The following is a 21,469-nucleotide window of genomic DNA, read 5'->3' as shown; positions in this document are numbered from 1 at the left end:
ATATATATATATATATATAATTATATATATTATTATTTTTTTTTCAGAATTCTTTGATAAATAGAAACAGCATTTGTTTGAAATCACTTTTAATCAATTTAATGCATCCTTGCTAAATAAAGTATAAATTTCTTTAAACTAAAAAAAGAAGGTAGTAAACTAATAACCTCTGTGAACTAATATTTATTATTATCATTAATCCTAATAGTATAATTAAAATAATATTATATATATATATATATATATATATATATATATATATATATATATATATATATATATATATTAGTAATTATTGTTGTTATTTTTATTGTTAAAATATTTGATAATTTATCCTTTTTGTTAATTCCCCACATTTGATTGAACATTCCATTTGCATTATTTCATATATAACACAAAATGCCCCTGCTTTGTTCACTGCATATATTCAGTGTTGGTTCTCTAGTTCCTCGTTCAGCAAAAGTTATTTGTGTGAGACTGTGGACGAGCGCAGCGGCAGCGACGCGTCAGAGAAAAAAAACCTGACATCCTACCTCCATTCAAGAAGATCACTACTTAAACCCCCGTTTGCTTTGCATTTACTATTTTTTGTGGTGTAAGACCAGTGGGAACATTTTGATTCCTTTTCAGGGCATGATGTTACTTCTGATGCTGATGTTGTCCGTGGCACACAGTGATGATGGTGAGTGACGAATCATTCATTGATACATTTCCTTTCTGTTGCTTTGGGCAAAACTTTGACTTTCCAAAGCTGTTATTTTTCACTTTTAGTTTTAAGGAATTAAGTTCAATGCCTTTGAAACAAGTGATTTGATGGACTTTGATAAAGATTGTTTTAACTGTTTTCCCTCAGACTTCTGTTATAATGAGGAGCACTGTGGTGAGTGCTTGTTCTGTAGTTTGTTCTTGTTGGAATTCCTTCAGAATGACAAACTAATTATGACATAAAACAACATTAAACTGTTCTTGGTAGATCCATATGCATGGGGAGATAACTACCCCTCTTGCCATCCTCTTCTGGAGAGCCATCCCTCTCCAATCAACCTGGACCATCTGCTGATGAAGAACCAATCTTTGGACTCTCTGCACCTGGAGGGGTTTAATTTGACTCATAAAGGTCAATAGTGGCTGACAAACCAGGGTCACTCTGGTAAGTGACTACAGACCTTCAGAAAGATGTTTTGGAGACTTTTATCCCAAGCGTCTTCAAGGTGTAGCTGCATGTTATTGAAGTGCTCCGTGGGAATTGAAAGTGGCGTGTCTCTGTGTGTAGTTGTGCTGGAGTTGGGTAACGGGATGCAGGTGAGTGGCGGAGGGCTTCCTGGAACTTACCGCACCATCCAACTGCATTTCCATTGGGGAAGTGTGTCTTCAAACGGTTCTGAACACACCTTGGACCATCTGAGATTTCCTACGGAGGTTTGGGGCTTCACCTTGTCCATTTCTCTAAGCTGTTTATAATGTTTACACTTTTTGTAACGTTTGCGCGCAGATGCACATAGTCAACATCAAATCTACACATCCAAATTTGACGTCTGCGCTTGAAGACCCAACTGGCCTTGCTGTGCTTGGAGTCTTCGTTGATGTAAGATATTGTTTTATTTGAAGTAGTATGAGACCACAGGTTTGTATTTTATAGTTATTACTCTTCCACAGGTGACATATTTGCACAATGAAAACTTCCAATCCATCTCAAATGCACTTCCTTCTGTCGCCTACAAAGGTTAGTCGAGACAGTAAACTTTAATTAATGTAAATAATTATTAATTGAATCCCCCCAAAAATAAAAAGAAATTCCACAACAGTATAAAAAATGTATATATATAAATATATGTGTGTTAGGGCTTAGTCAAACAATAATTGTGATTAATCGCATCCAAAATAAAAGTTTGTTTACATTATAAATGTGTGTGTACTGGTATATTTATAAGTACACACAAATACATGTATATAATTTAAAATATTTACATGTATACATGTATTTTCATATTTATATAAGATTTATATTTTACATAAATATAAATATATATTACATGTATGTGTGTATTTATATACATATAAATATACACAGCACACACACACGTATTATGTAAACACAAACCTTTTAGATGCGATAAATCAATTTGCCAGCCCTAGTTATGTATTTATTTGTCTGAATTGTGAGACATAAATTTAGTTGCAAAGTGTTAACTCAGAATTCTGAGGAAAAAAGTCAGAACTGCACTATTTAAAATCACAATTCTTAGAAAAAATTCAGAATTGTGGGACGTAAATTCAGAATTATGAGAAAAAAAATCAGAATTAAGAGATATGGATCGGAATTGCAATCGGTATAACAGTCAAATTCTGTATCTGTAAGTTTTGCATCTTGCGATTCTGACGTTTTAGTCTCAAAGTTGGGAATTTTGCAATTCTGAGAAAAAAGTCTGAATTATGAGAGGAAAATTCACAATGAATATTTTTCCCTTTTTTTCGTAGTTGAAAAGGGCTTCCATTTAAAAAAGAATGTGCAGATGTCTAAATATAAGTCAATCTAAATCTTTTAATTTTCTTGTAGGACAAACAAAATCAATCAGACCATTTCCTCTGATGAATCTGTTACCGCCGAACAACCTAACGCAGTATTACCGTTATCACGGCAGCCTCACAATGCCGCCCTGTCCACAGGTGGTTTTGTGGACCGTGTATGAAGTACCCATCTATATCTCACGGGCTCAGGTAAGGTGTCCAAAATATACTCTACACATGTATACCCTAACATATTTTTCTTTTTGTGCATTTCATAATGCAACGCAATTTCAGTGTTGCTGCAAGGGGGCGCTATAGTGGTATTAGCATAAACATTCTTCATTTACGGTTATGGCAAAGCAGCAGTTAAAAGGGAATCTCACCAAATTCAATTGAATTAAACAGTCGATATGTTTGTATATTGCGAAATGAGTAACACGTACGTTTAATAGCAGACATTTGCGGTATGGCGGTTTGTTACAGCCACAATAACGCTGCACGCAATGAGGCCTCACACTTTCAATTTGCATTTGCTTAGTTGCACAGATTGTGTAGTTGTTTTGCAGATCTTAAATTTATGCAATTGTTGTAAAAATGTATTAAAGATTTTTTTTTTTTTTACATTTGCTTTCTTTTGACAGTTCGAGCTGTTTGTAAAAGGGATATATTCCACGGTTCACCTGCAGAACAACTACAGACACATCCATCCAACCTACGGTCGGCCTGTTTATGCGTCCAAAGATGCTCACCAATGGAGTTTCCCCTCTTGCTATTTTTAATATTGTTAATGTTCTTTTATTTATTGTATTTCTAAACATTTTGCATATTGCAGAACGACAGTATTAAACGTCCACTTCAAATAAGGTGTCAAAAACTACTCAAAGCATCACTATAGCGAATGATTGACTAGTCACTGATAGTAGCCATGTCTAAAGGCCCATTCACACCAAAGAACGATAAAGGTCTGTTTTGTCGTCTGTCGCTTTAAATGCACAAGGTGGATTCTGATTGGATGTCATTCTATTTATCGTTCATCAGCTGGAAAATAAATAGCTCTGGGGTGCTTCCAACAATAACGCTCCTCTGTCATTATCGTTCTTGTTTTGGTGGACTTCGCTATTATCCTAGGATTAGAATAAACTATTTCTAGTTATCGTCCTTGCTGTGAACAGGAGGGACCTTAAATTGAATTATAATTCATTGTAATTGGCCAAGAACAATTGTGCTAATTATTTGTGTGTAGAAACAAATTGTAGTTGCACGTTTGATCACACATCTACAACAACCCCATTGAGTTTTTCAGCCAGACTGCTATCGGATGAGTGATTTTTCTTAGTGGGTATCCCCATTTACGTATTTCCCCTCATTAACACTGAACTTGATCACGCAAAGCCTTTCCCAGTCATACACAAAAGCCATTTAAAATGATACCTACAGTAGAAAGATAAAGCTGAATAAAGTTTAAGGGGAGTTTATGACCTTATTAAAGTATGTACACCTATGTAGATGAACCAATGAAGAAGTTATTCTGTGAAAATACAAACTTACCTCAAGAGACAAACTATTTGATGTGTATATATAATAGCAAAGCTATCAATAGTTAGACTCAAGTGCAAAGTGTTCTTTTACAAATGATGTGTTGAAATAAAAATGACATTGTTATCGGTGTGTTTTGTCTATTTTGACTGGCTCACACACACACAAGCGTGTTGTTGGTAGTGCTCATGCCCTTCACATCCTGTTACTGACACTGGGGGCACTGCTCACTCACACAAACAGCCCTCGTTTCTGTCTCTTTCCAGGTTACTAGGTTTGCTAATTTGTGAGGTCATTCCCTGCTGCTCACTATTTCAGCCTGATGTACTGAAGTGGACCTCATCATCGACTACTTGCCTGTAAATCATTGTACTTTGTCTTAGAAATTGTTTCCAGTTAAGCTAATGTAATATAACAAGAATCAAGATGTTAAACGGCACTATATTGTTATATTGTCAGAGCGATGAAAAAATTTAAATTGTAAATATTATGTAAATGTAGCTATTAAAAATACATGTGTATATATATATATATACATACATAAGTACTATATATAGATGTATAAATATACTAACAATTAAGGAACTGCTAACAGAATTTATTTTTTTCTATGGTGAACCATGCAGGTAGAAATTAAATACATTACAAATAATAGCTAAATCTTACAAATGATAGCTGAAAGTCTTTACTAGCAGTAAAGGGTAAACATATTAATAGAACTATGAGTAATGTTAGGCAATATGTAGGGCAGATGGTGAGACCCCAGTGTGCTTTAGACCTCCTACTAACAAAAATATGTTAAGTTATTATTCGTAATTAAACTCAAATTCGGAATGAATAAATTTTACATTAATGTGAGACATGATTCAAAGATTTGATAAAACAAGGCAGTTGAAAAAAAAATCCTTTATTTTTCCATGATCTTTTTTCCATACATTTGTGGTATAATAAATAGACAGGGGCTAAAGGTCGATTTCACCAATGTCCCTTGCCATTTCTGAATGATAATGCTTTTCCCCCACACTGCAAACAGATTTTCATAGAACTTACAACCAAAAATAAAAAATAAAGCTTGACACAAGCTGAAAATACTGCCAGCAGCTCTCTGTACTCACTGTCAGTTAGACCTTTCTGAGCCGTGACGCTGTAGCAAATCCTCAGGAACAAAAATATATATATTTATATATTCACAGTTAAAGTATTTACACAAGAATCCAAAGGAAAATGGGCAGAAAAAAGACGTTTCTACGAGAAACAATCTTTCAAAGGGAAGTACAAATCTGTTTTATGTACAAGATGCATCATTTCTTTAAATTAGCTATTCAACCCCTTTTTCATATAATGATCCCTGAAAAATATTCATTTTAAATACTCCATTTGTCGCTCATAAAAGCAGAACGATGCATCATCACTCCCCATTGTGATTAAAAAAGCCTCATTCTTCTATACAAACCATTATTATCCTGTACAATATAAACATATTTAAAAAGAAAAAACAAAAAGCTGGGAGACCTTTACCCTGTGAGTGAACTAACGTAAAGGACACGTTTCATAGCTTGGTCTTGTGAGTGCCATTTGGCTTGATGGGGGTTGGAAGCCTCTAGTGCATTTATAAACATAACCAAATCACAAAGAAAAGCAAGTGACCACTCTGCCTTGCAGATCAGATAGTCTTCTGCTTTCAAAGGGAAATTTGGCTGAATGAGGCTGTAGTAGCTTTTCAGACTTTTTGATGATTAAATACTGAGCAAAATGCAGAAGGACCTCAAAAGGGTGGCCCAAAGTACCAGTGAACTTAAGTCATTCGTACAAACACAAACATAGGAGGAGACAAATGGAAGAAGGTTTGCTTTTGGAGTTGTGACACATTAAAGTACAAATTTGGCACTGTATTCGACTTGAATTTGATTTTCTGGGTCCACTGCTGACGTTTTCAGGTCGACGGACCTAATACTCAAAGGTCTGATATCCTAAACATCGGTGTATCTACTTATATTAGATTTAATAGTGGAATTGGTGCCTGGGCAACCTTTTTGAAAAGCATCAGTGCTGTGCACCCAGTTACCGCACTCACAGAGAACTCCTAATACTATGAAAACCCATGCTGAAACCAGGTGGATTTTGCTCCTTAAAGTGATCTGGTGGAGACAATTTGGAACATACGTTTGCAGAATAGCAGCATCATATTGGTGAGATTTGCTCCGTTATAGAAAATTCAGCACTAGTGACTGAATATGCATGAAGCCAATTGGACCTCTGCATGTTCATCTGCTGAAATAGTGAGCTGACATGACAAACGCAGAGTTAATACTAAGCTGTACAGCTTTAAACTGGAATCTGATTGAAAAAAAAGCAGCTTTCTGCCTTTACACCTTACAAAAGCTAGAGGGCAGCAGACACGCTCAAATCCAAAGATCACAGAGACGGTTGTAAAAATGGCTTGAATAAATGAAAGAATAAAGTGTAGTGTATTGTTAGTTTTGCTTTTGATCCTTTAAAAAAGGTCCAGTCCGTAGGTGCCACATGCAGCGCTGGCTGAAATATCGTAGGAGCGTTTCACTTTGTGTAAATTTGCCTGAGCTGTGGACCTTTTCTACTGATTTGTTTTGTGGCCGGCACAGGTGTGCTTTTGTTGAATGTTCTGCAAATTGAAGACAACTGACCCAATTCCGCCAATAATGGTTAGTGTCACGATGAATGCTAAACCTTGTGGGTTTGTTACAGTGAAGTCCGACAATAAAATAAACTTCATATAAGTCGGGCTGTAAGGACAAGGACAAAAAATCTGACCAAAGCTTTTTTAAAACTTAATTTTGTGCGTGTGGGACAGACGTGAGCAGCTTAAAGTGTTTCAGGTCCGAGTTCAGGGACGGGGAGGTCTCTCCATAACCAATCCGCAGAGGAAAAGGGGACGAACAAGGAGCAGGAGCTCCATGGCAAAGACAAACTGTGCCTAATGGGCAGACGACAAAGTGAGTGCCCAAACATTTAGAGGAAAAAAAAATATGTCCAGTTCCAAAGAGGTCAATGGAAGAGTGGTAGAAAACTCATTTTTATGCTTGAAAGAGCACCTGTAATTCGTAAACAATCATGAAAAAGTACAAAAATGAAGTCCCAGACACTTAGCTGCACAATATATCCAGTGGATGTGTTGGATTTCACCCACTATTTCCTCTGTAGATCCAGAAGATGGGGCGTCTGGGCTTGTTGTTGGGCAGTGCATGTTTTTAAGAAAGTTCTCACCTATCCTTTGGGGTTAGTTTAAGGTTCCCCGGCAGTTCTCTGCGCCACAGAGGCATGGTATTTTTTCGTCCTCGATGGGGAACTTGTAGTCGTAGGTGATCTCCTCGTTAACATTTATTGGCTGCCGGGAGTAGATGACGATCTTTTTCTGCGACTCCACAGTGATGACCTTGGCATAACAGTTTGGCTGCAAACACAAAGCAGAGCATGATCAATATGGTTTTCGACTTCAAAATTACCTTTTGTTAAGACAACGTACAAGCAAACTCACGTTGCAACTGTGATTGATGAAGCGGGCGAAGTTGCCACATTTGGTTGCGTCTATAATGGTATCGTGATCCACGCGGAACATGTAGCTACTGCCGATGCCTTCCTCCTCGTAGCGCTTCTCTCGCATATCTGCAATAACCTACAGATGGAGACGAGATAGTTACAAACAGACTGGCCAACAAGCAGGGATGCTGAAAGTTGGGTTGGCTTCGCGCTCACCTGTCGGATATTCTGGCCGACATATTCGATAACCATCTCATCGGCAGCAATAGGTTCCATGGCGAACAATCCCCAGTCATGAATGTGACTTCTACAGAACCGGATCTTCTTTTTACGGAACTGTGGAGAAATTGTGACTCGTTAGATTTTGACTTGGCTCATATACTGATTGGTGACGTTTAGCAAGATATAAATAGCTGGGTTTCGCGTGTCCTCCTACCTTGAGCTGGTTGAATTTGAGGAGGTCACTGTCGCAGCTGAAGGATGACAGCAGGCGGCGCTGTTCTGACCGCCGCTCTGAACCTGCCCTAGTGGACGCTTGGGGCTGTGCTGGAATACTCTTCCCCTGTGAGAAATCACACACAAACACAATCCACATCAGGACACATAAGCAATTCAGCTTAATGAAGTATCGACTGTGAGTAAACTCCAGTATTTTAATCACTGCGGCCCACCTGAGTGTCCACATCAGGCTCTTCGGACTGCAGGCGTGAGCTATTCAGGTATTTCATTTTGTCTTTCTTGTCGATTTTGTAGTAGCCCTCACTGCGGGCGCAGCCAGTGACATGGTCGCGTATACCGTCCTCTTTCCGCTTCTTCTTCAGCCCTGATGTGCTGCCCATGTTGGTAGGTTCAGAGGAGTCAAGGAGTCTTTCTTTACATGAACAGAGAGATCTCTACATAACACTATAAACAAACAAATACTAGCAATTAATTTTAATGAACGCAACTATTTTGTTATAACAATACTGTTAATAAGAAAGAGAGTCCCAAAAATGTGAATACTGGGGTTCTATTTGAGATGTATAAAATTACATTTTTCAACATCAACCGAAGAACAGCAATTCAAGTCCCCTATTCAATTTGGAGCCACTAGGGGCATAATTTCTTCACCCCTAGGGACACCAAACTAAATTGCAAAAGGAACTAAATGACTTCGCCAAACACTGCCCCAAATCTTTTTTTTTTCTTTTATTGAATTCCATTTGCCGCCACTAGGGACGCAGATGTTACCAACAGCCACTTTAATAGGATTTTACACTTAAAGTCTTCGTCATTGATAAAAGACAATGGATATTTTTTTTTTTATTCTAATTCGCACATTTACATTGTAGCAGTAAAGGATATGAGGATGGTGGACCCAGAGGGTGTCGTTGAGCCAGTCGTTGCCATTGTCCTGCTGCAGCATCTTGTCGTAAGTTATCTTAAGGTAGCGGATGTCCTCCTCATCAATGCCGTCATTCCAGATGTCATACAAGATGGTCATCTCCTCAAAATCTGAGCGTGGTAGGAAGCTGGAGCGGAGCGGTGATGTCACAGGGGAGTGCATGGACAACAACAACTCTTGCCAACCCCGCCTCTGTCGGCGCGTTTTCTGAACAGGTTCCTCGACGTTAGACAACCTGTCTTCCACCTCAGGTATGACTGTCTGGGTTTGGTTTTCCTCTTCCTCCAATGCTGTGGAGTCCCCATCTTCTCTTTTGAAGGTCTCTGAAGGGTGGTCTGGGTACAGATCGTTTACGGGTAGATCTGGAGGTGAAGAGGCCACCATTGGAGCTGGAGGCTCTTCAGAGTCTGGAGGGGTCGCCACAGGCACCTTTTTAGACTTGGGGCGTCCCGGTTTCCTCTTACTTGGAGTAGTATCTAAGGGCACAGGAACATCTATCATTGGAACAGAAAGGTCGTTTGGAGCAGCAGGAGAGGAAGTCTCAACAGAATTGGGAGAGGAGCCTTGGGGAAGCAGAGGTGGCTCCTGAAGTGAAGCAGCAGGAAGGGGAGGACCAGGGAATGGGGAAGAAACTGCATTGTTAGGTTGTAGGCTGGCCTGGGGAGAGGCGCTGAGAAGAGGCTCTTTAAAGACAGACTTCTCCTCCAAGCTCTCAGACGAGGCCTTCCTGTGAATGGGAAGGCCTGCAGATAAAGCAGCAGAGTCAGGGAAAGCTGGGGTGAAAGTAAGATCTCTACCCGGAGTCCGAGGGATACCAGCACTGAGGACAGGGGATTGAGCGGGGTAAGAGAAAGGGCTGCCAGGAATATGCGGCGAGCTCAAGCTGTTACCTGTTAGCGGCGTGTCGCTACCTGGTGTGACAGGAACCGTATCAGTGCTCTGAGACTTGCCCAAACCCCGAGGTCTGTCCATAAGATCTCTCCCCGGGGTGCGTGGGATGTCCTCTTCCGTAGGCAACCGCCCACGGACAGGCATATCCGGCAAAGCTTCGGGAGGCGGCAGAAGGGATCGAGCTTCAAGGGCATGATTGGGGGGAAGTGGAAGGTGCATTGAGGGCGTAGGAAGAGAACGAGGGATTGCAGCATCTGATTCTAGGGGAACCGGGCCATCACGACCAGGGGTATGGGGAAAGTCTTCTGCAGGGATCTTTGGTCGGGTGTCCTGATCACTGTCTGCAAATGAACCTGTTGGGGTGGGTGGCCGCAAGCTACCAACATCCTCCAGGGTGGCTTCAGCTTTGGGCACTGGAATCCTGACCGCCAAATCAATGTCGGGTTCATCAGCTGAAAAGAGAGGACAACCAATCAGGATCTAACTTCAACACAGAATTCTCAACTGCTACAGGAACATCAAGCTAAAAAACAGTCAAGACTCTGACCTGGCAATCCTTTGGGAGATGGAGGCCACACGTCTTCAACTCCAGGCTTGATTGAGCTCACCGCAGTATGTTTGTGATCGATCTCTGCCTCATCTAACGCTTCCATCCTGCCCAACTCATTTGGTTCCTCTTCTGGTGGTGGTCCTGTGGGGGTACTAGGAGCTTTTATGTCAACATCCTCCTCTTCAGAAGACGAGGATGAGGAGGATGAGGACGTCGATGAGGTTTGTGCATCGTCTTCATCTTCATCCTCCATTACCACTGCCTGCTCTTCTTCTTCCTCCTCTTCCTCCCCTGAACTTGATTCATAGTCAGACGAGCTCTCGCTCCCAGAAGAATCGGAATCAGATTTGGAAGAGGAAGATGAGCTAGTAGATTCTGAGGGGGGAAAAAGTGAAGCTCATTACCTCAGGTCAATTACATTGACCACAAGGGCACAATGTTCATCAAACTTTTGCCATTACCGTCATCTGATGAGTCCGATGATTCACTCTCACTGGAGTCTGATTTGCTCTTCTTTTCTTCATCGTCCTCCATATCCTAAGAAGGCATGTTTATGTTAGGCTCAAATAAGTGTTGTATATAGAGCCTGATAACTACACTTGATTAAGTTTTATTAAGAAGTACTATGGATAGGTGCTCACCGTGCCAGAGGACAACCTCTCAGAGGCATCTTCCACTGGCTCCTCTTCATGGTCTGAAAGCGATGACTCCTCTTTGCCAGAGGTTTCCTCCTCCTCCTCACCTTCACTGTCCAGCTCCAGAGGTCTGGCTGGTCTTCGCTTGGCAGAAGAACCACCACCATCCGTTCTGGAACCGTCCGTGTGAAGATCTGTTTTTTCTGACTCTGAGAATAAACCATACCAGGTGAGTTAACAAAAATAGCTTGAAATCATCTAAAGCATTGTCACTTTAAAGCCAACAGTGGGAATAAGTTGTCGAAGATTCAGTTTAAAGATCCGAAATATGATTAACTGGGCAAATATGTCAAGCACACACCTTCATCTTCCAGCTCATCATCGACAGGTGTGGATGGCCGCACCCTCTTATTGTCATTGGTAGATGTTGGCTCAGGGGGCTGTTTCCTCTTAACCTGCAAACAAATGAGTAGCAATTGATAATGAGCAACTTTAACAGTACAACAGCAAAATAACAAAAACACAAAGTGGTAGTTTGGTACCTTGAAGGATGGTAATCGGATGGCACCGCGCAGGCCCATGCTGAGTCCCATTCCCTCAAAGCCCAGACCCTCAACCTTGGTCCAGTTTTCCAGTAAGCTAGAGGATATAGTCTCTTTGGGTTTGGCCCGTTCTTTTTCCTCATCTTTGCCCTCACCTGTCTTCACAGGTGTAAGCGTAGCCTGCAGGTGCAGAAAAAATGATGACGGCAGATAATTCTGTTAGTATAATTACATGGCCTCAGGTTTGAAATTGTAATAAACTGGTTTTCTTTTTGACTAATTGTTCCAAAACTCTTTGAAACTTTCACTTCTGGAATTAGCTATTATTTAATTTAGAGCAAGAGTACAGAAGGTACGGGTAATATTTTAAACTGTTGTACAAGTTTGTCTACTACTGTCATCTCCAGAGCACCAACAGATTAAATATCAATTTATTATTATTGCAGTATGTCAGTGCAGTTCAGCAACATTTAGGATGAATGTATGAGTGTTGAACAAGAAGTCATTTAAAGGGAAACGATATTTCTGAAAGTCACCTATCAACTTGACAGTGATTTTGTATCTGGCATGACTTAAATAGCTTGAAAACCAAATTTGCTGCATTTGTTATTATTCATTTCCAGAAGTATTTACATATTCAGCAACAGGTATCATGTAACATTTAAAACAGGCCTGGGTTTGTTGAATGGCACTTACCTTAGCCGAACGCTCCTGTTTGTCCCACCACTCATCAAATGCCCTGAAGGCCACCACCTCCACCATCTTGCGGTTGAGATCTCTTTTCATGATGGCCTTCAGCTCCTTGACGATAACCATAAGCACTCCATCCACAGTGGCTTTGTGTGGGTCTTCCTTTTGTGTCTCATAGCCTGGAGGGGGAACAGCAGGGTTGAACTTGGGCATGTTGGGTAGGGGCCAGGGTTGCCCATGACCCACATTGCCTGCAGGTGCACCAACCATAGACGGAGGCGGATACGGGCCCCCAAACTGCATGGCTGCGGCGGCAGCAGCGCCAGCACTTGCAGCAGCCCCACTGATGAAGTGAGGGTAAGGGTACGGCCGCTGGCTCTGCGCCATGCGACTTAACATCTGGGTTTGCATCTGGAAGGACATGTGAACGCTGCCCCACTGTGGTAAGGAGCTCATCAGGTCCATCTGCATAATGGGCATCATGTAAGTGTGCAACGGGTGTAGCATCGGATGGGGGGCCACGCCAGGTGGTCCAGCCATGTGCGGTACGGTTGGAAGAGGCGGCAGTGGCAGTGGGAAGCCAGCTTGTGGATGGGGCAGTGGGGGGAACCCTGGTGGGGGCATGGGAATGGTCTGCATGGGAGACATCGCAGAGTTGACCACAATGTTTTTGGCACAGTCCCCGCTAGTGATCGGTGTGCCAGGCATCTCATCATCGGAAATCTCCATGTCTTCACCTGACGACTGATGGCCCTGATTTTATAAAAAAAAAAAAAAAAAAAAAGCCTGTCAATGCGTTTTATTCATTTTTGTGCTGTGCTTTTGCGCTCTCATCCGGGTGAATGCTTCCAGTATGCGTGTCCACGCTGCTACAGCAAACGCGTCCTGCGCATTCATATGCACCGAATATTGCCATATAAGATTATGTCATATTTATAGGCTAAAATTAACAGTGTTCAAGTAAAATTCCCTATCTGACTCATTTTTGTAGAGTTGAGTTTTGAAGTCATTAAAAAGTGGCAACACACATAGGCTAATCATGACCGATCATTGTTTACATTGTCAGTCATCATTGTCACTTTAGAGAACTTGTGCACATCACTATTAATAGTCCTACTATGTACTATATGCAGCTACTGTTGTTGTAATGCTAAAATTTAACAATTAATTTGAAATATAGCAATAAATTCATTAAATAATTCTTACTATTTGGGATTTAAGAAAAGTCTGGGGCTATCCTAACTTAAAGAAGTTATTTACAATGATTTAAGAAAATAATTTAAGAATTTTAATTCTTCTTAAGTTTTGCCTTAAGAACAATCTTAAGAAAAATTATTAGAATTTTCTTAATAGAAAATATTAGAGGTTGGTCACAGACTAACAGAGGTCACAGACAGTGCTTAGACCAGGGGTGCCCAACCCTGTTTCTCGCAATCGACTGTCCTGCAAAGTTTAGCTCCAACTCTAATCAAACACGCCTGCCTTTAATTTTCACGCAATCCTGAAGACCTTAATTAGTTGCTTCAGGTGTGTTTGATTAGAGTTGGAGCTGAACTTTGCCGGACAGTCGATCGCCAGGAACAGAGTTGGGCACCCCTGGCTTAGACTAAACCAGGATTAGGCCATAGTTCAATTAGGACATTGAATTCATTTTTATGAAAGTACTTAAAAAAAAAAAAAAAAAAAACATTGCAGGTGCGCATCTCGAGACAAAACAAAGGCACTGATATATTTTAAGATCAGTCAGTGCAAGTTTGTTTCAGTTGAAACAGCTCAGACTTACATTTTAGTCGAGGATTAGGCTTAAACCTGGTCTGTGAAACCAGGGGTAGAAGAAAGAAAAGTTAAGAAGAAATGTCTTAAGAATGTTTAGTGAATTCGGCCCAATGAGTATTTGATTACTTAAGTTACACGTTGTTATTTTAGTATTATTCACATATTTGTCAATGTTTTGAAATATCATTTAGGCCTATCTTTAAATTTCAGTTTTTTTTTATTTTTAATTTTGGTAATTTTATGCTTTTATCATTTATCATCAAGTCCTTTTATAATTTTATTTCAATTTCATTTATTATCTTTAATGATTCCAGCTTTAGTTTTTGTGAAATAACATTTATTTGCAACGGCAACATTTCTCATTTTCAATGATGTTCTTTTAAATTTAGGTTTGTTTTCTAATATTCAAATTTTTTATTTACTTGAGCTTTGTTTCAGTAATTTACCAATTTTAATAGTTACAACACAGTGACAAACACACTGTATTTTTAATAAAGCAAAAGTAGCACTTAAGATGTTTGTTTTCCAATAATTAATTAAATAATTGTTAAAGATCTTAAAACTAGTGTGCAAAACCAGTGCCAGTGCATGTGGGGCCCCTTTTCAATAGGATTGGGATCACAAATCAGATCCCCTAGAAAAGTATTATCAGATCTCTGCTCAACAAACTGCATGACTTGTTTACAGCACAAATGATATGGGTCTAATTATGCATTAGAATTACATTTTTAGTGTTCAAGTCTATTTAAATCACTAAGCAATAGTAATGATGTTCTCTTGAAACAATCATTGTAAGTAGCTTGAATGTAGGAATCCAAAGACTTTCAGATATGACACAGCCTTTGTTGAACGATGGTTTTGGAGATTCAATAAGAATAGCACTATCCTGATGGTCCAGCTTTCAAACAGGAAGTAAAGCACAAAAGTAAGATAACGGCTGTTCATTGTTTCTTGAGTTGAACTGCGTGTAAGAGGAAGTGAAAGTGTGTTGCACATAGGTGGCATTCACAGTAGGATCATATTTCATGGGTTTGCCATACAGAGCTAGGTGCTGTAATGCAAACAAGTTAATTAACAAGAGGGAAACTTATTAGACACTGAGCATTTATGTCCTTACTGCAGATGCCCAATATTCTCACATTATCCTATGGAAAGCCTATTTCCATGTACTATTAACATGTAGGACTTTAACCCCCGGTTTCCTAGACTAAAATGTAAATCTGAGCTGTTTCAACTGAAAGAAACTTACACTGACTGATCTTAAATCATGTCAGTGCCTTTGTTTTGTCTTAAGATGCACACCAGCAATGTTTTTTTTCTAAGGCATGTTTATAAAAATTACTTAAATGCCCTAATTGTACTATGGCCTAATCCTGGTTTAGGCTAAACCCTGTCTATGAAACCGGGCCTAACTGTGCCAGGCTAAACTTTCTATTTTCCGTGCTGCTGAAATGTCACAAAGAGTTGAGTTGCAAAATCTCAAGCAAACAAGGAAATGAGAAATTATGCCAAGAAGTCTCCTGGCTAGATCTATGGGTTTAAATAAGTCCTACAAAACACTGCACACTGAGATCTAAATTAAACATAGAAAAAACAAAAACATGTTTCTACAGCCAGACTGCACTATTTCTACTGCTAAAATGTGAAACAAAAGGCCTCTTTAAAGGAAGATGAGTGCGGTTGCCGCTCACATTTCTTCTGGGTCCTGAAACCCTCCATACAGCAATTCATAATATCATATTTAACACCACGTTAGAAGCTTTTGATACATTACAAATTAATAGCAAATAGTAGCAAACTACACTAAAGCAATTTAAAACTCTTAGAGCATATAACATTTTATACAAATGAGGCCTACAAATCGGTTCATTCCATCTGAACAAACTGAAATCAATACTTCAAAAAGGAGACATTTCAGAAGAACTGTTTGTGCAGCTGCAAACTGAAATAAACCGAATCAAGACTGAACTAAATTGAACTGAATAATGACACTATTGTCTGTTATTTAGAGGTGCTTTCCAGCTAAAATTGTATATGAAGAACTCTGAAACCTTTATACTATTACTTTCTTTTTATTACACTGAAGTGTCTTTAAAACAATATGTAGGCCTACTGTATGAAGCACTATATAAATAACAGTAAAGATCAGCAAAGAGAGATCATATCTCAGGTCTTACCGTGTCCATTTTGTCAACGGGCGTCCGTGGTTCTCCTGCACCGCTTTTACTGTGCATGTTGGAGGGCGACATGGACCTAGAGTTTGTCAACAGGGAAGCAGTACCATGAATAGGTTCGTCATCGTCCGAATCAGGAAGCGGCGTTGGGCTGATGTCCTCCAGGCCGTTGCTTGCAGGCCGCGAGGGCCGCTGGGGTGGAATAGGGGAGAGCTGAGAGGAAGACGAGGAGATCGGACTGCCGTCCATGCGAACCTCGGCGTCCGAGTCTCCACGCTCATTCAGGAAGGGCTTCAGAAGCATTTCTATGCGCGAGTCCAAGCTGTTGCGCTCGGAGTCCTGGGTCGGGGTGCCCAGCGACGGGCAGGGCTCTGGCGTGGAGGGGGGAGGCGTGGCTGGTTGGGTTTCGGGAGCGGGGGGCGGCGGCTCTGGGATTGGCGGCGTTGCGGGCCTGTCTCTGACGGGCATGAAGTCGGTGCTCGGGGGTGGCGGGGCTTGAGGCGGTCTCCTATAATCCACTTCCCGCTGAACAGGCTGGTGGAAGGAGGGTTCTGTGTGAGGGTACACTGGGGGCATTGGGGGCTGATAAGGAGAGAAAGCATTCTTGAAATTTGCACTGGCTGGTGGCGGCGGTGTGTGCGCAAAAGCAGGCGACGGCGGCTCGGGGGGCTGATGTTGCTTAAAACTGGGCGGTTGCTCTGCATTGCCACGATGCGCCCCTCCTCCTGTACCGTGGACGTAGTGCCTCTCCGGTCTTCGGTTGTAGGCATCCTGGAATTTGGTTTCATGCCGTCTCGACTTGTAGCCTCCCGAGGATTCAGCACGGTTCGACTGGAACGCCGGAGTTCCCTGCCTGCTGGAATAGCTGGAGTCCTGAGAGAACGGGGTGCCAGATGGGCGCGGGGTGTGTGGGGTACCCTGGGACTGTGGCGTATCCTGCCTTAGGCTGGAGTAGGCCGTATCCAGGGACATGGGGGTGTTGGTGCCGCCCGGCGTGGCCGTGCCTCCAACTGCAGAAGAACTGCCTTCGGACAGTCTTCGCAAGGGCTGTGGACACAAAAGCATGACCAACTTAAACATATTTCAGAATTTCACAATTCAACTTTTTTATAAACAAAATCACTGGTTCGGCCTTTTCTAATAGCATTAACAATTAACATGCTAATCAAATACATTGTATAAATATTAGTTAATGGCACTCTCATATGGCCCCACTGTGTGATAATGCTCATAACTGAAGGGGGACCGTTCAAAGTGCATGTTGTAATAGCGTGCAGCTCTCTGCTGGTAGCAGTTATTATGTGCATTTCAGTCGGTGTCCATTTAACCACCTGCTGAACTGATAAACTGGATTAGAGATAAAGAGGTTTCTGTTAGAGAGGGAGAGCATTTATACAGTGTGCTGGTGTAAAATACCTTTTATATTAAAATGATGTGTTAACTAATAGGTTAAAATTAAAACTGATTTACTTGTCATGACACAAGATTATAAAAAGCTCAAAACTCCAGCATGTTATACAATGTGCTGGGGTAAAATACTGCGCTTATTTCTGTGGTAAATAAAAGATTCAAACATTTTAACGCATTTACTTATTATGATTAAACATCTCAATACTCCACATTACAACATTATTAAGATGAGTAATAAATATAAGAGTAATAAACTATGATTTTTAGAAATACTTAATATGAACATCTGTAGTATAAAAAAAACTACTAAATAAACTTTTTGAATCAATCTGTTTTCAAACCAGTCTGAACAAACCAATTTGATAAAAATGAATCCAGCTGACTAAAGCTACTTTGATACGGACTTTCTTCATGCAGCTGTAAAAAAAAAAAAAAAAATGTCTTTAAATTTTGGTTTTGTAGTACAATCTTAAGCGTTCTGATTCTTTCCATAATTAATCTGTCACATGTAACAGCATAATTTGGTTTTGGTTTTTACCAGCAGGGCTTCAGCCAAGCTGCGTGGAGAAACTTCACAGGCCTCTTCACCACCAACTGGAAGAGTGAGTGGAGTATAACTTCCATTGATCAGACGCTGGAAGTACCTTTGGCGATTTTCACCTGAACAGATAGATGAGAATGCACAATTCCTTGGTGAACATGATGAGTAAAATACAATGTGGGCTGCCTACATCTAAACGACAAACACATATTTGATCTATTAGTTGAATTACAATCTAAGAAAGAAAGAAAGAGTATGCAGTTGCAATTTGCATGCATTATATTATCCATAATTAATGCATGCAAATTTTGTTACATTTTCCGTTTTCAGTTTCAGTACATATTAAGCGTTTGTTGTTGTCACACAAACATAACAGAAAAAAATCATTTCAGAGTAAATAACAGAAATGTGCGTTTGCCAAATACTATTGGCTAGTAATCTCACTTGAAATTAAAAGTACTAAAACAAGTCTATAAAATGTTACAAGCTTTGCATGTTAAAAATTGTAAAACTTAAATATAAATACACACCCATTTATATACATAGACATCATCTAGATTTACACATCAAGTAGGAAAATGACAGTATAATGCATGCACTTTCTATTCATGTCACTGACGAGAACAGATGAAACGGTACTGTCTCTTTAAGAGAGGGGAGACCCAACACAGCTGTCATCCTGCTTTCAGGATCTCACTTCAGTGCTTGTCCTTCAGTAAACAGTCCAAACGAAGGGTTTAACATTACCAACATTTCCATATGTATAACAATTATGTTTTAGTCGTCGTTAACCACCTCCTATATATTCTAAAACACACAATTTTCTTTTAAATACCTATATACGTATTTTACTGAGATTAAACAATTGATATGTTGCTTCAAACTATAACTAAATATCTAATTAACAGTTAAAATGCTTTCGTTTCACGTAAAACGTCAAACACATCAGTTAATCCCTCAGCCGCAGTTTAGTGGTTACCCTAGCAACCAACGTAAATTTTCGCACGTGACTTCATGTCACAAACACAAGCGGTATTTTGGTGTAATTCTGTCAGATAGCATTCCTCCGATGATATTAAAGCCGTTAATGTCCATATTTTAACACTTACCTTTAGGGTCCAACTCCACGTGGATGATGTTGCCCATGACAGACGTGTTGTGCAAGTTCTGGACAGCATCCTTCGCCGCCTTGACGGTTCCGAATACAATTTTAGCAATTCCGAGATGTTTTTTATTCTTCGGATTGTACAAAATTTCCACCTCCTCAATATCGCCGAACTTCTTGCACATGTCGGTGAGGAACCCCTCTCTGATGTTGTCGTTGAGTTTGGCGAAAGTGACCTCCTTCGGAGGCACGCGACCGATGTAACTCTCATCAATCTGAGGAGAAGAAAGCGATTCTTTGAAAATTAACGTTTGTCTAGAGACTGCTTGAAAGAAAGCACGTGTTTATAGTATAAACGTTAAACCACTTGTTTTTGAACTCAAAAGCAAGCAATACATTACATGTGTAAACACACTTAAAAAAGACAAATGCACACATGTGTCAGGGGGGGGGGGTGTGACTGACTGAACTACCTTAAATTTAGGAACCGGGAGATCAATCTCCTTGTATTTAGTCCACATACGACCGATTCTCGGGTCTCGGACGATGTCCACGGGTGACATGCCGGGGTTCTGCAAACAAAACAAACACATTTATAAACACTTTACACAGTCACTGTCACCAGAACGAATGCGGTACAACCAGAGCTCGTCGTGAATGTTGTGAAAGTTTGGCAAACTCTGTGTCAGGTGTTTACAACGCGACTGATATCCATTCAGCGCCACAATACACGGTAACGGCTCGTTTCGCTCACCGGCGAGCTGAATTGCTGTCCATCGTAGCGATAGAGTTTGTGCGATCCCTTTTTCAACGCTGGGTCGATAATCAACTTGTAACTTCTCCAATGATGACTTCGTTTCTCTCCCGAGCTGCAGATAGGATGGCTGTTCTCCATTCCGTTCGCCAAACCTAACGAAGAGATGACAAATACAGAAAGTACGCTTCACAATCCTGACATGCCAAAGATTGATATTTGCACACAAACAGTACGTTGTAGAAAACGGGGGGTTTGAAGCGATGCCCGAAACAGACATTACAGAGGAAGAAAAAAAGGAAAGCTTACTTGAACTCTGTCTTCTACCGTGATCTTCATTTAGCTTATTTCTTTCTCCGGGTTTGGACATTTTGTGCCCGATCGAGTTAGTTTAATATAAAACGGCTAGATCTTGAACGTTTCGCCGATCACATTACATGATTTTAAAGATACTGCCTCCTTTTTGCGAGCCAACACATATTGTGTGCCTCTAGTCTGGGGTTTCTGTCTCTCCCACAATACACCACTATCTCAACCTTCCGGCACTTTCGACACGCACTTTCGATTGATTGTTTTTAGTGGTTAAGCAAAAGCGGTATTTTTGTGCGGCGGTCAAAAACGCGTACAAATGTAGTTATGTGCGATAAACGAGTACGAAGTGGATATATATTGAATTTCTGGCAGGAAAGCGAACGTTTTGAACGCGTTGAATCTGCGCGATAGATTTACATGGACGTTAAATACAAGATGGACATGGAGGAGCAATGCTGGGGAAGGTTGTTGAAACTGAATTGGGACACGCGCTGAAAGCCCAAATGATTTGGTTTAGAAACGAACTGCGCTTTTGTTTTTATTTAAACATTTGTTCCGGAATATATCTTAAGCAGTGCATTCAGAAGGTGCCTGTAATATGAACTTTCACGAGGGTTCTCCTTATAGAAACTAAAATAGTGGTGATTATTGTGTTTAAACATCTAATGTTAGTTTTTTGTCTTGTACTGATACTAGTTGTGATACATGTCTCAATCCATTCCCAACATTGTTTGATATATTCTGCAGTGCTTGGGCAATTGGCTGGTTAACAGCAGTCCCCTCTCTAGCCAATCAGATTGAAGCACCATGGTAGATTCAGCTATTAGAAGCACAGCCTTCAGTTCTTCCTACAGAGAGCAGAAAGAAGGCTGAATGCAGGCGCAGCCATTTTCTCCTACATTGGGACTCAATGGCCAAAATGGGTTTCCTTTGTTCCTAAAGGGATCTAAATCTTGTTTTCATCAGCCTTTTATGGACTATTTAATACATACAGTGTCTCTGTTTACAGGATCTGAGAAGAAGAAAGATGAAATGTTGGATGATATCCCTTTGACATTTTTAAACTTTTTTTCTCTTCCTGGAAACCATCTTTGTCCCAGCAAACTAGGTCATGGCACACCCATATAACAGCATTTTATTTTTTA

The 21,469-nt window shown here is 40.5% G+C and overlaps 1 protein-coding gene and 1 pseudogene across 2 annotated transcripts; one reads left to right on the top strand and one right to left on the bottom strand.

The window, feature by feature from the left end:
• Positions 1 to 633: 633 nt before the first annotated feature.
• LOC306863818 (carbonic anhydrase 4-like) lies at positions 634 to 3,354 on the top strand (annotated as a pseudogene). The gene is made up of 8 exons: positions 634 to 682; positions 854 to 880; positions 974 to 1,150; positions 1,274 to 1,419; positions 1,493 to 1,585; positions 1,657 to 1,723; positions 2,558 to 2,718; positions 3,150 to 3,354. The product of its transcript is annotated as a carbonic anhydrase 4-like (transcript).
• A 1,583-nt stretch (positions 3,355 to 4,937) lies between these two features.
• On the bottom strand, positions 4,938 to 20,452 carry LOC306864517 (histone-lysine N-methyltransferase SETD1B-A-like). The gene is made up of 18 exons (XM_079408566.1): positions 20,322 to 20,452; positions 20,013 to 20,167; positions 19,732 to 19,830; positions 19,263 to 19,533; positions 18,151 to 18,272; positions 16,206 to 17,249; positions 12,259 to 13,005; positions 11,563 to 11,742; positions 11,382 to 11,475; positions 11,027 to 11,229; positions 10,847 to 10,922; positions 10,383 to 10,760; positions 8,905 to 10,287; positions 8,232 to 8,407; positions 7,997 to 8,122; positions 7,777 to 7,896; positions 7,559 to 7,696; positions 4,938 to 7,474 (listed from the first exon to the last, which is right to left on the bottom strand). The coding sequence occupies exons 1-18, from the start codon at positions 20,380 to 20,382 to the stop codon at positions 7,301 to 7,303; spliced, it is 5,547 nt and encodes a 1,848-aa protein (XP_079264692.1). The 5' UTR covers positions 20,383 to 20,452; the 3' UTR covers positions 4,938 to 7,300.
• Between the last annotated feature and the right edge of the window lie 1,017 nt (positions 20,453 to 21,469).

Source organism: Barbus barbus (genome assembly GCF_936440315.1).
Source record: "Barbus barbus genome assembly, chromosome: 45".
NCBI lineage: Eukaryota > Metazoa > Chordata > Actinopteri > Cypriniformes > Cyprinidae > Barbus > Barbus barbus.
This window is presented reverse-complemented; position numbering and strand designations above follow the sequence as displayed.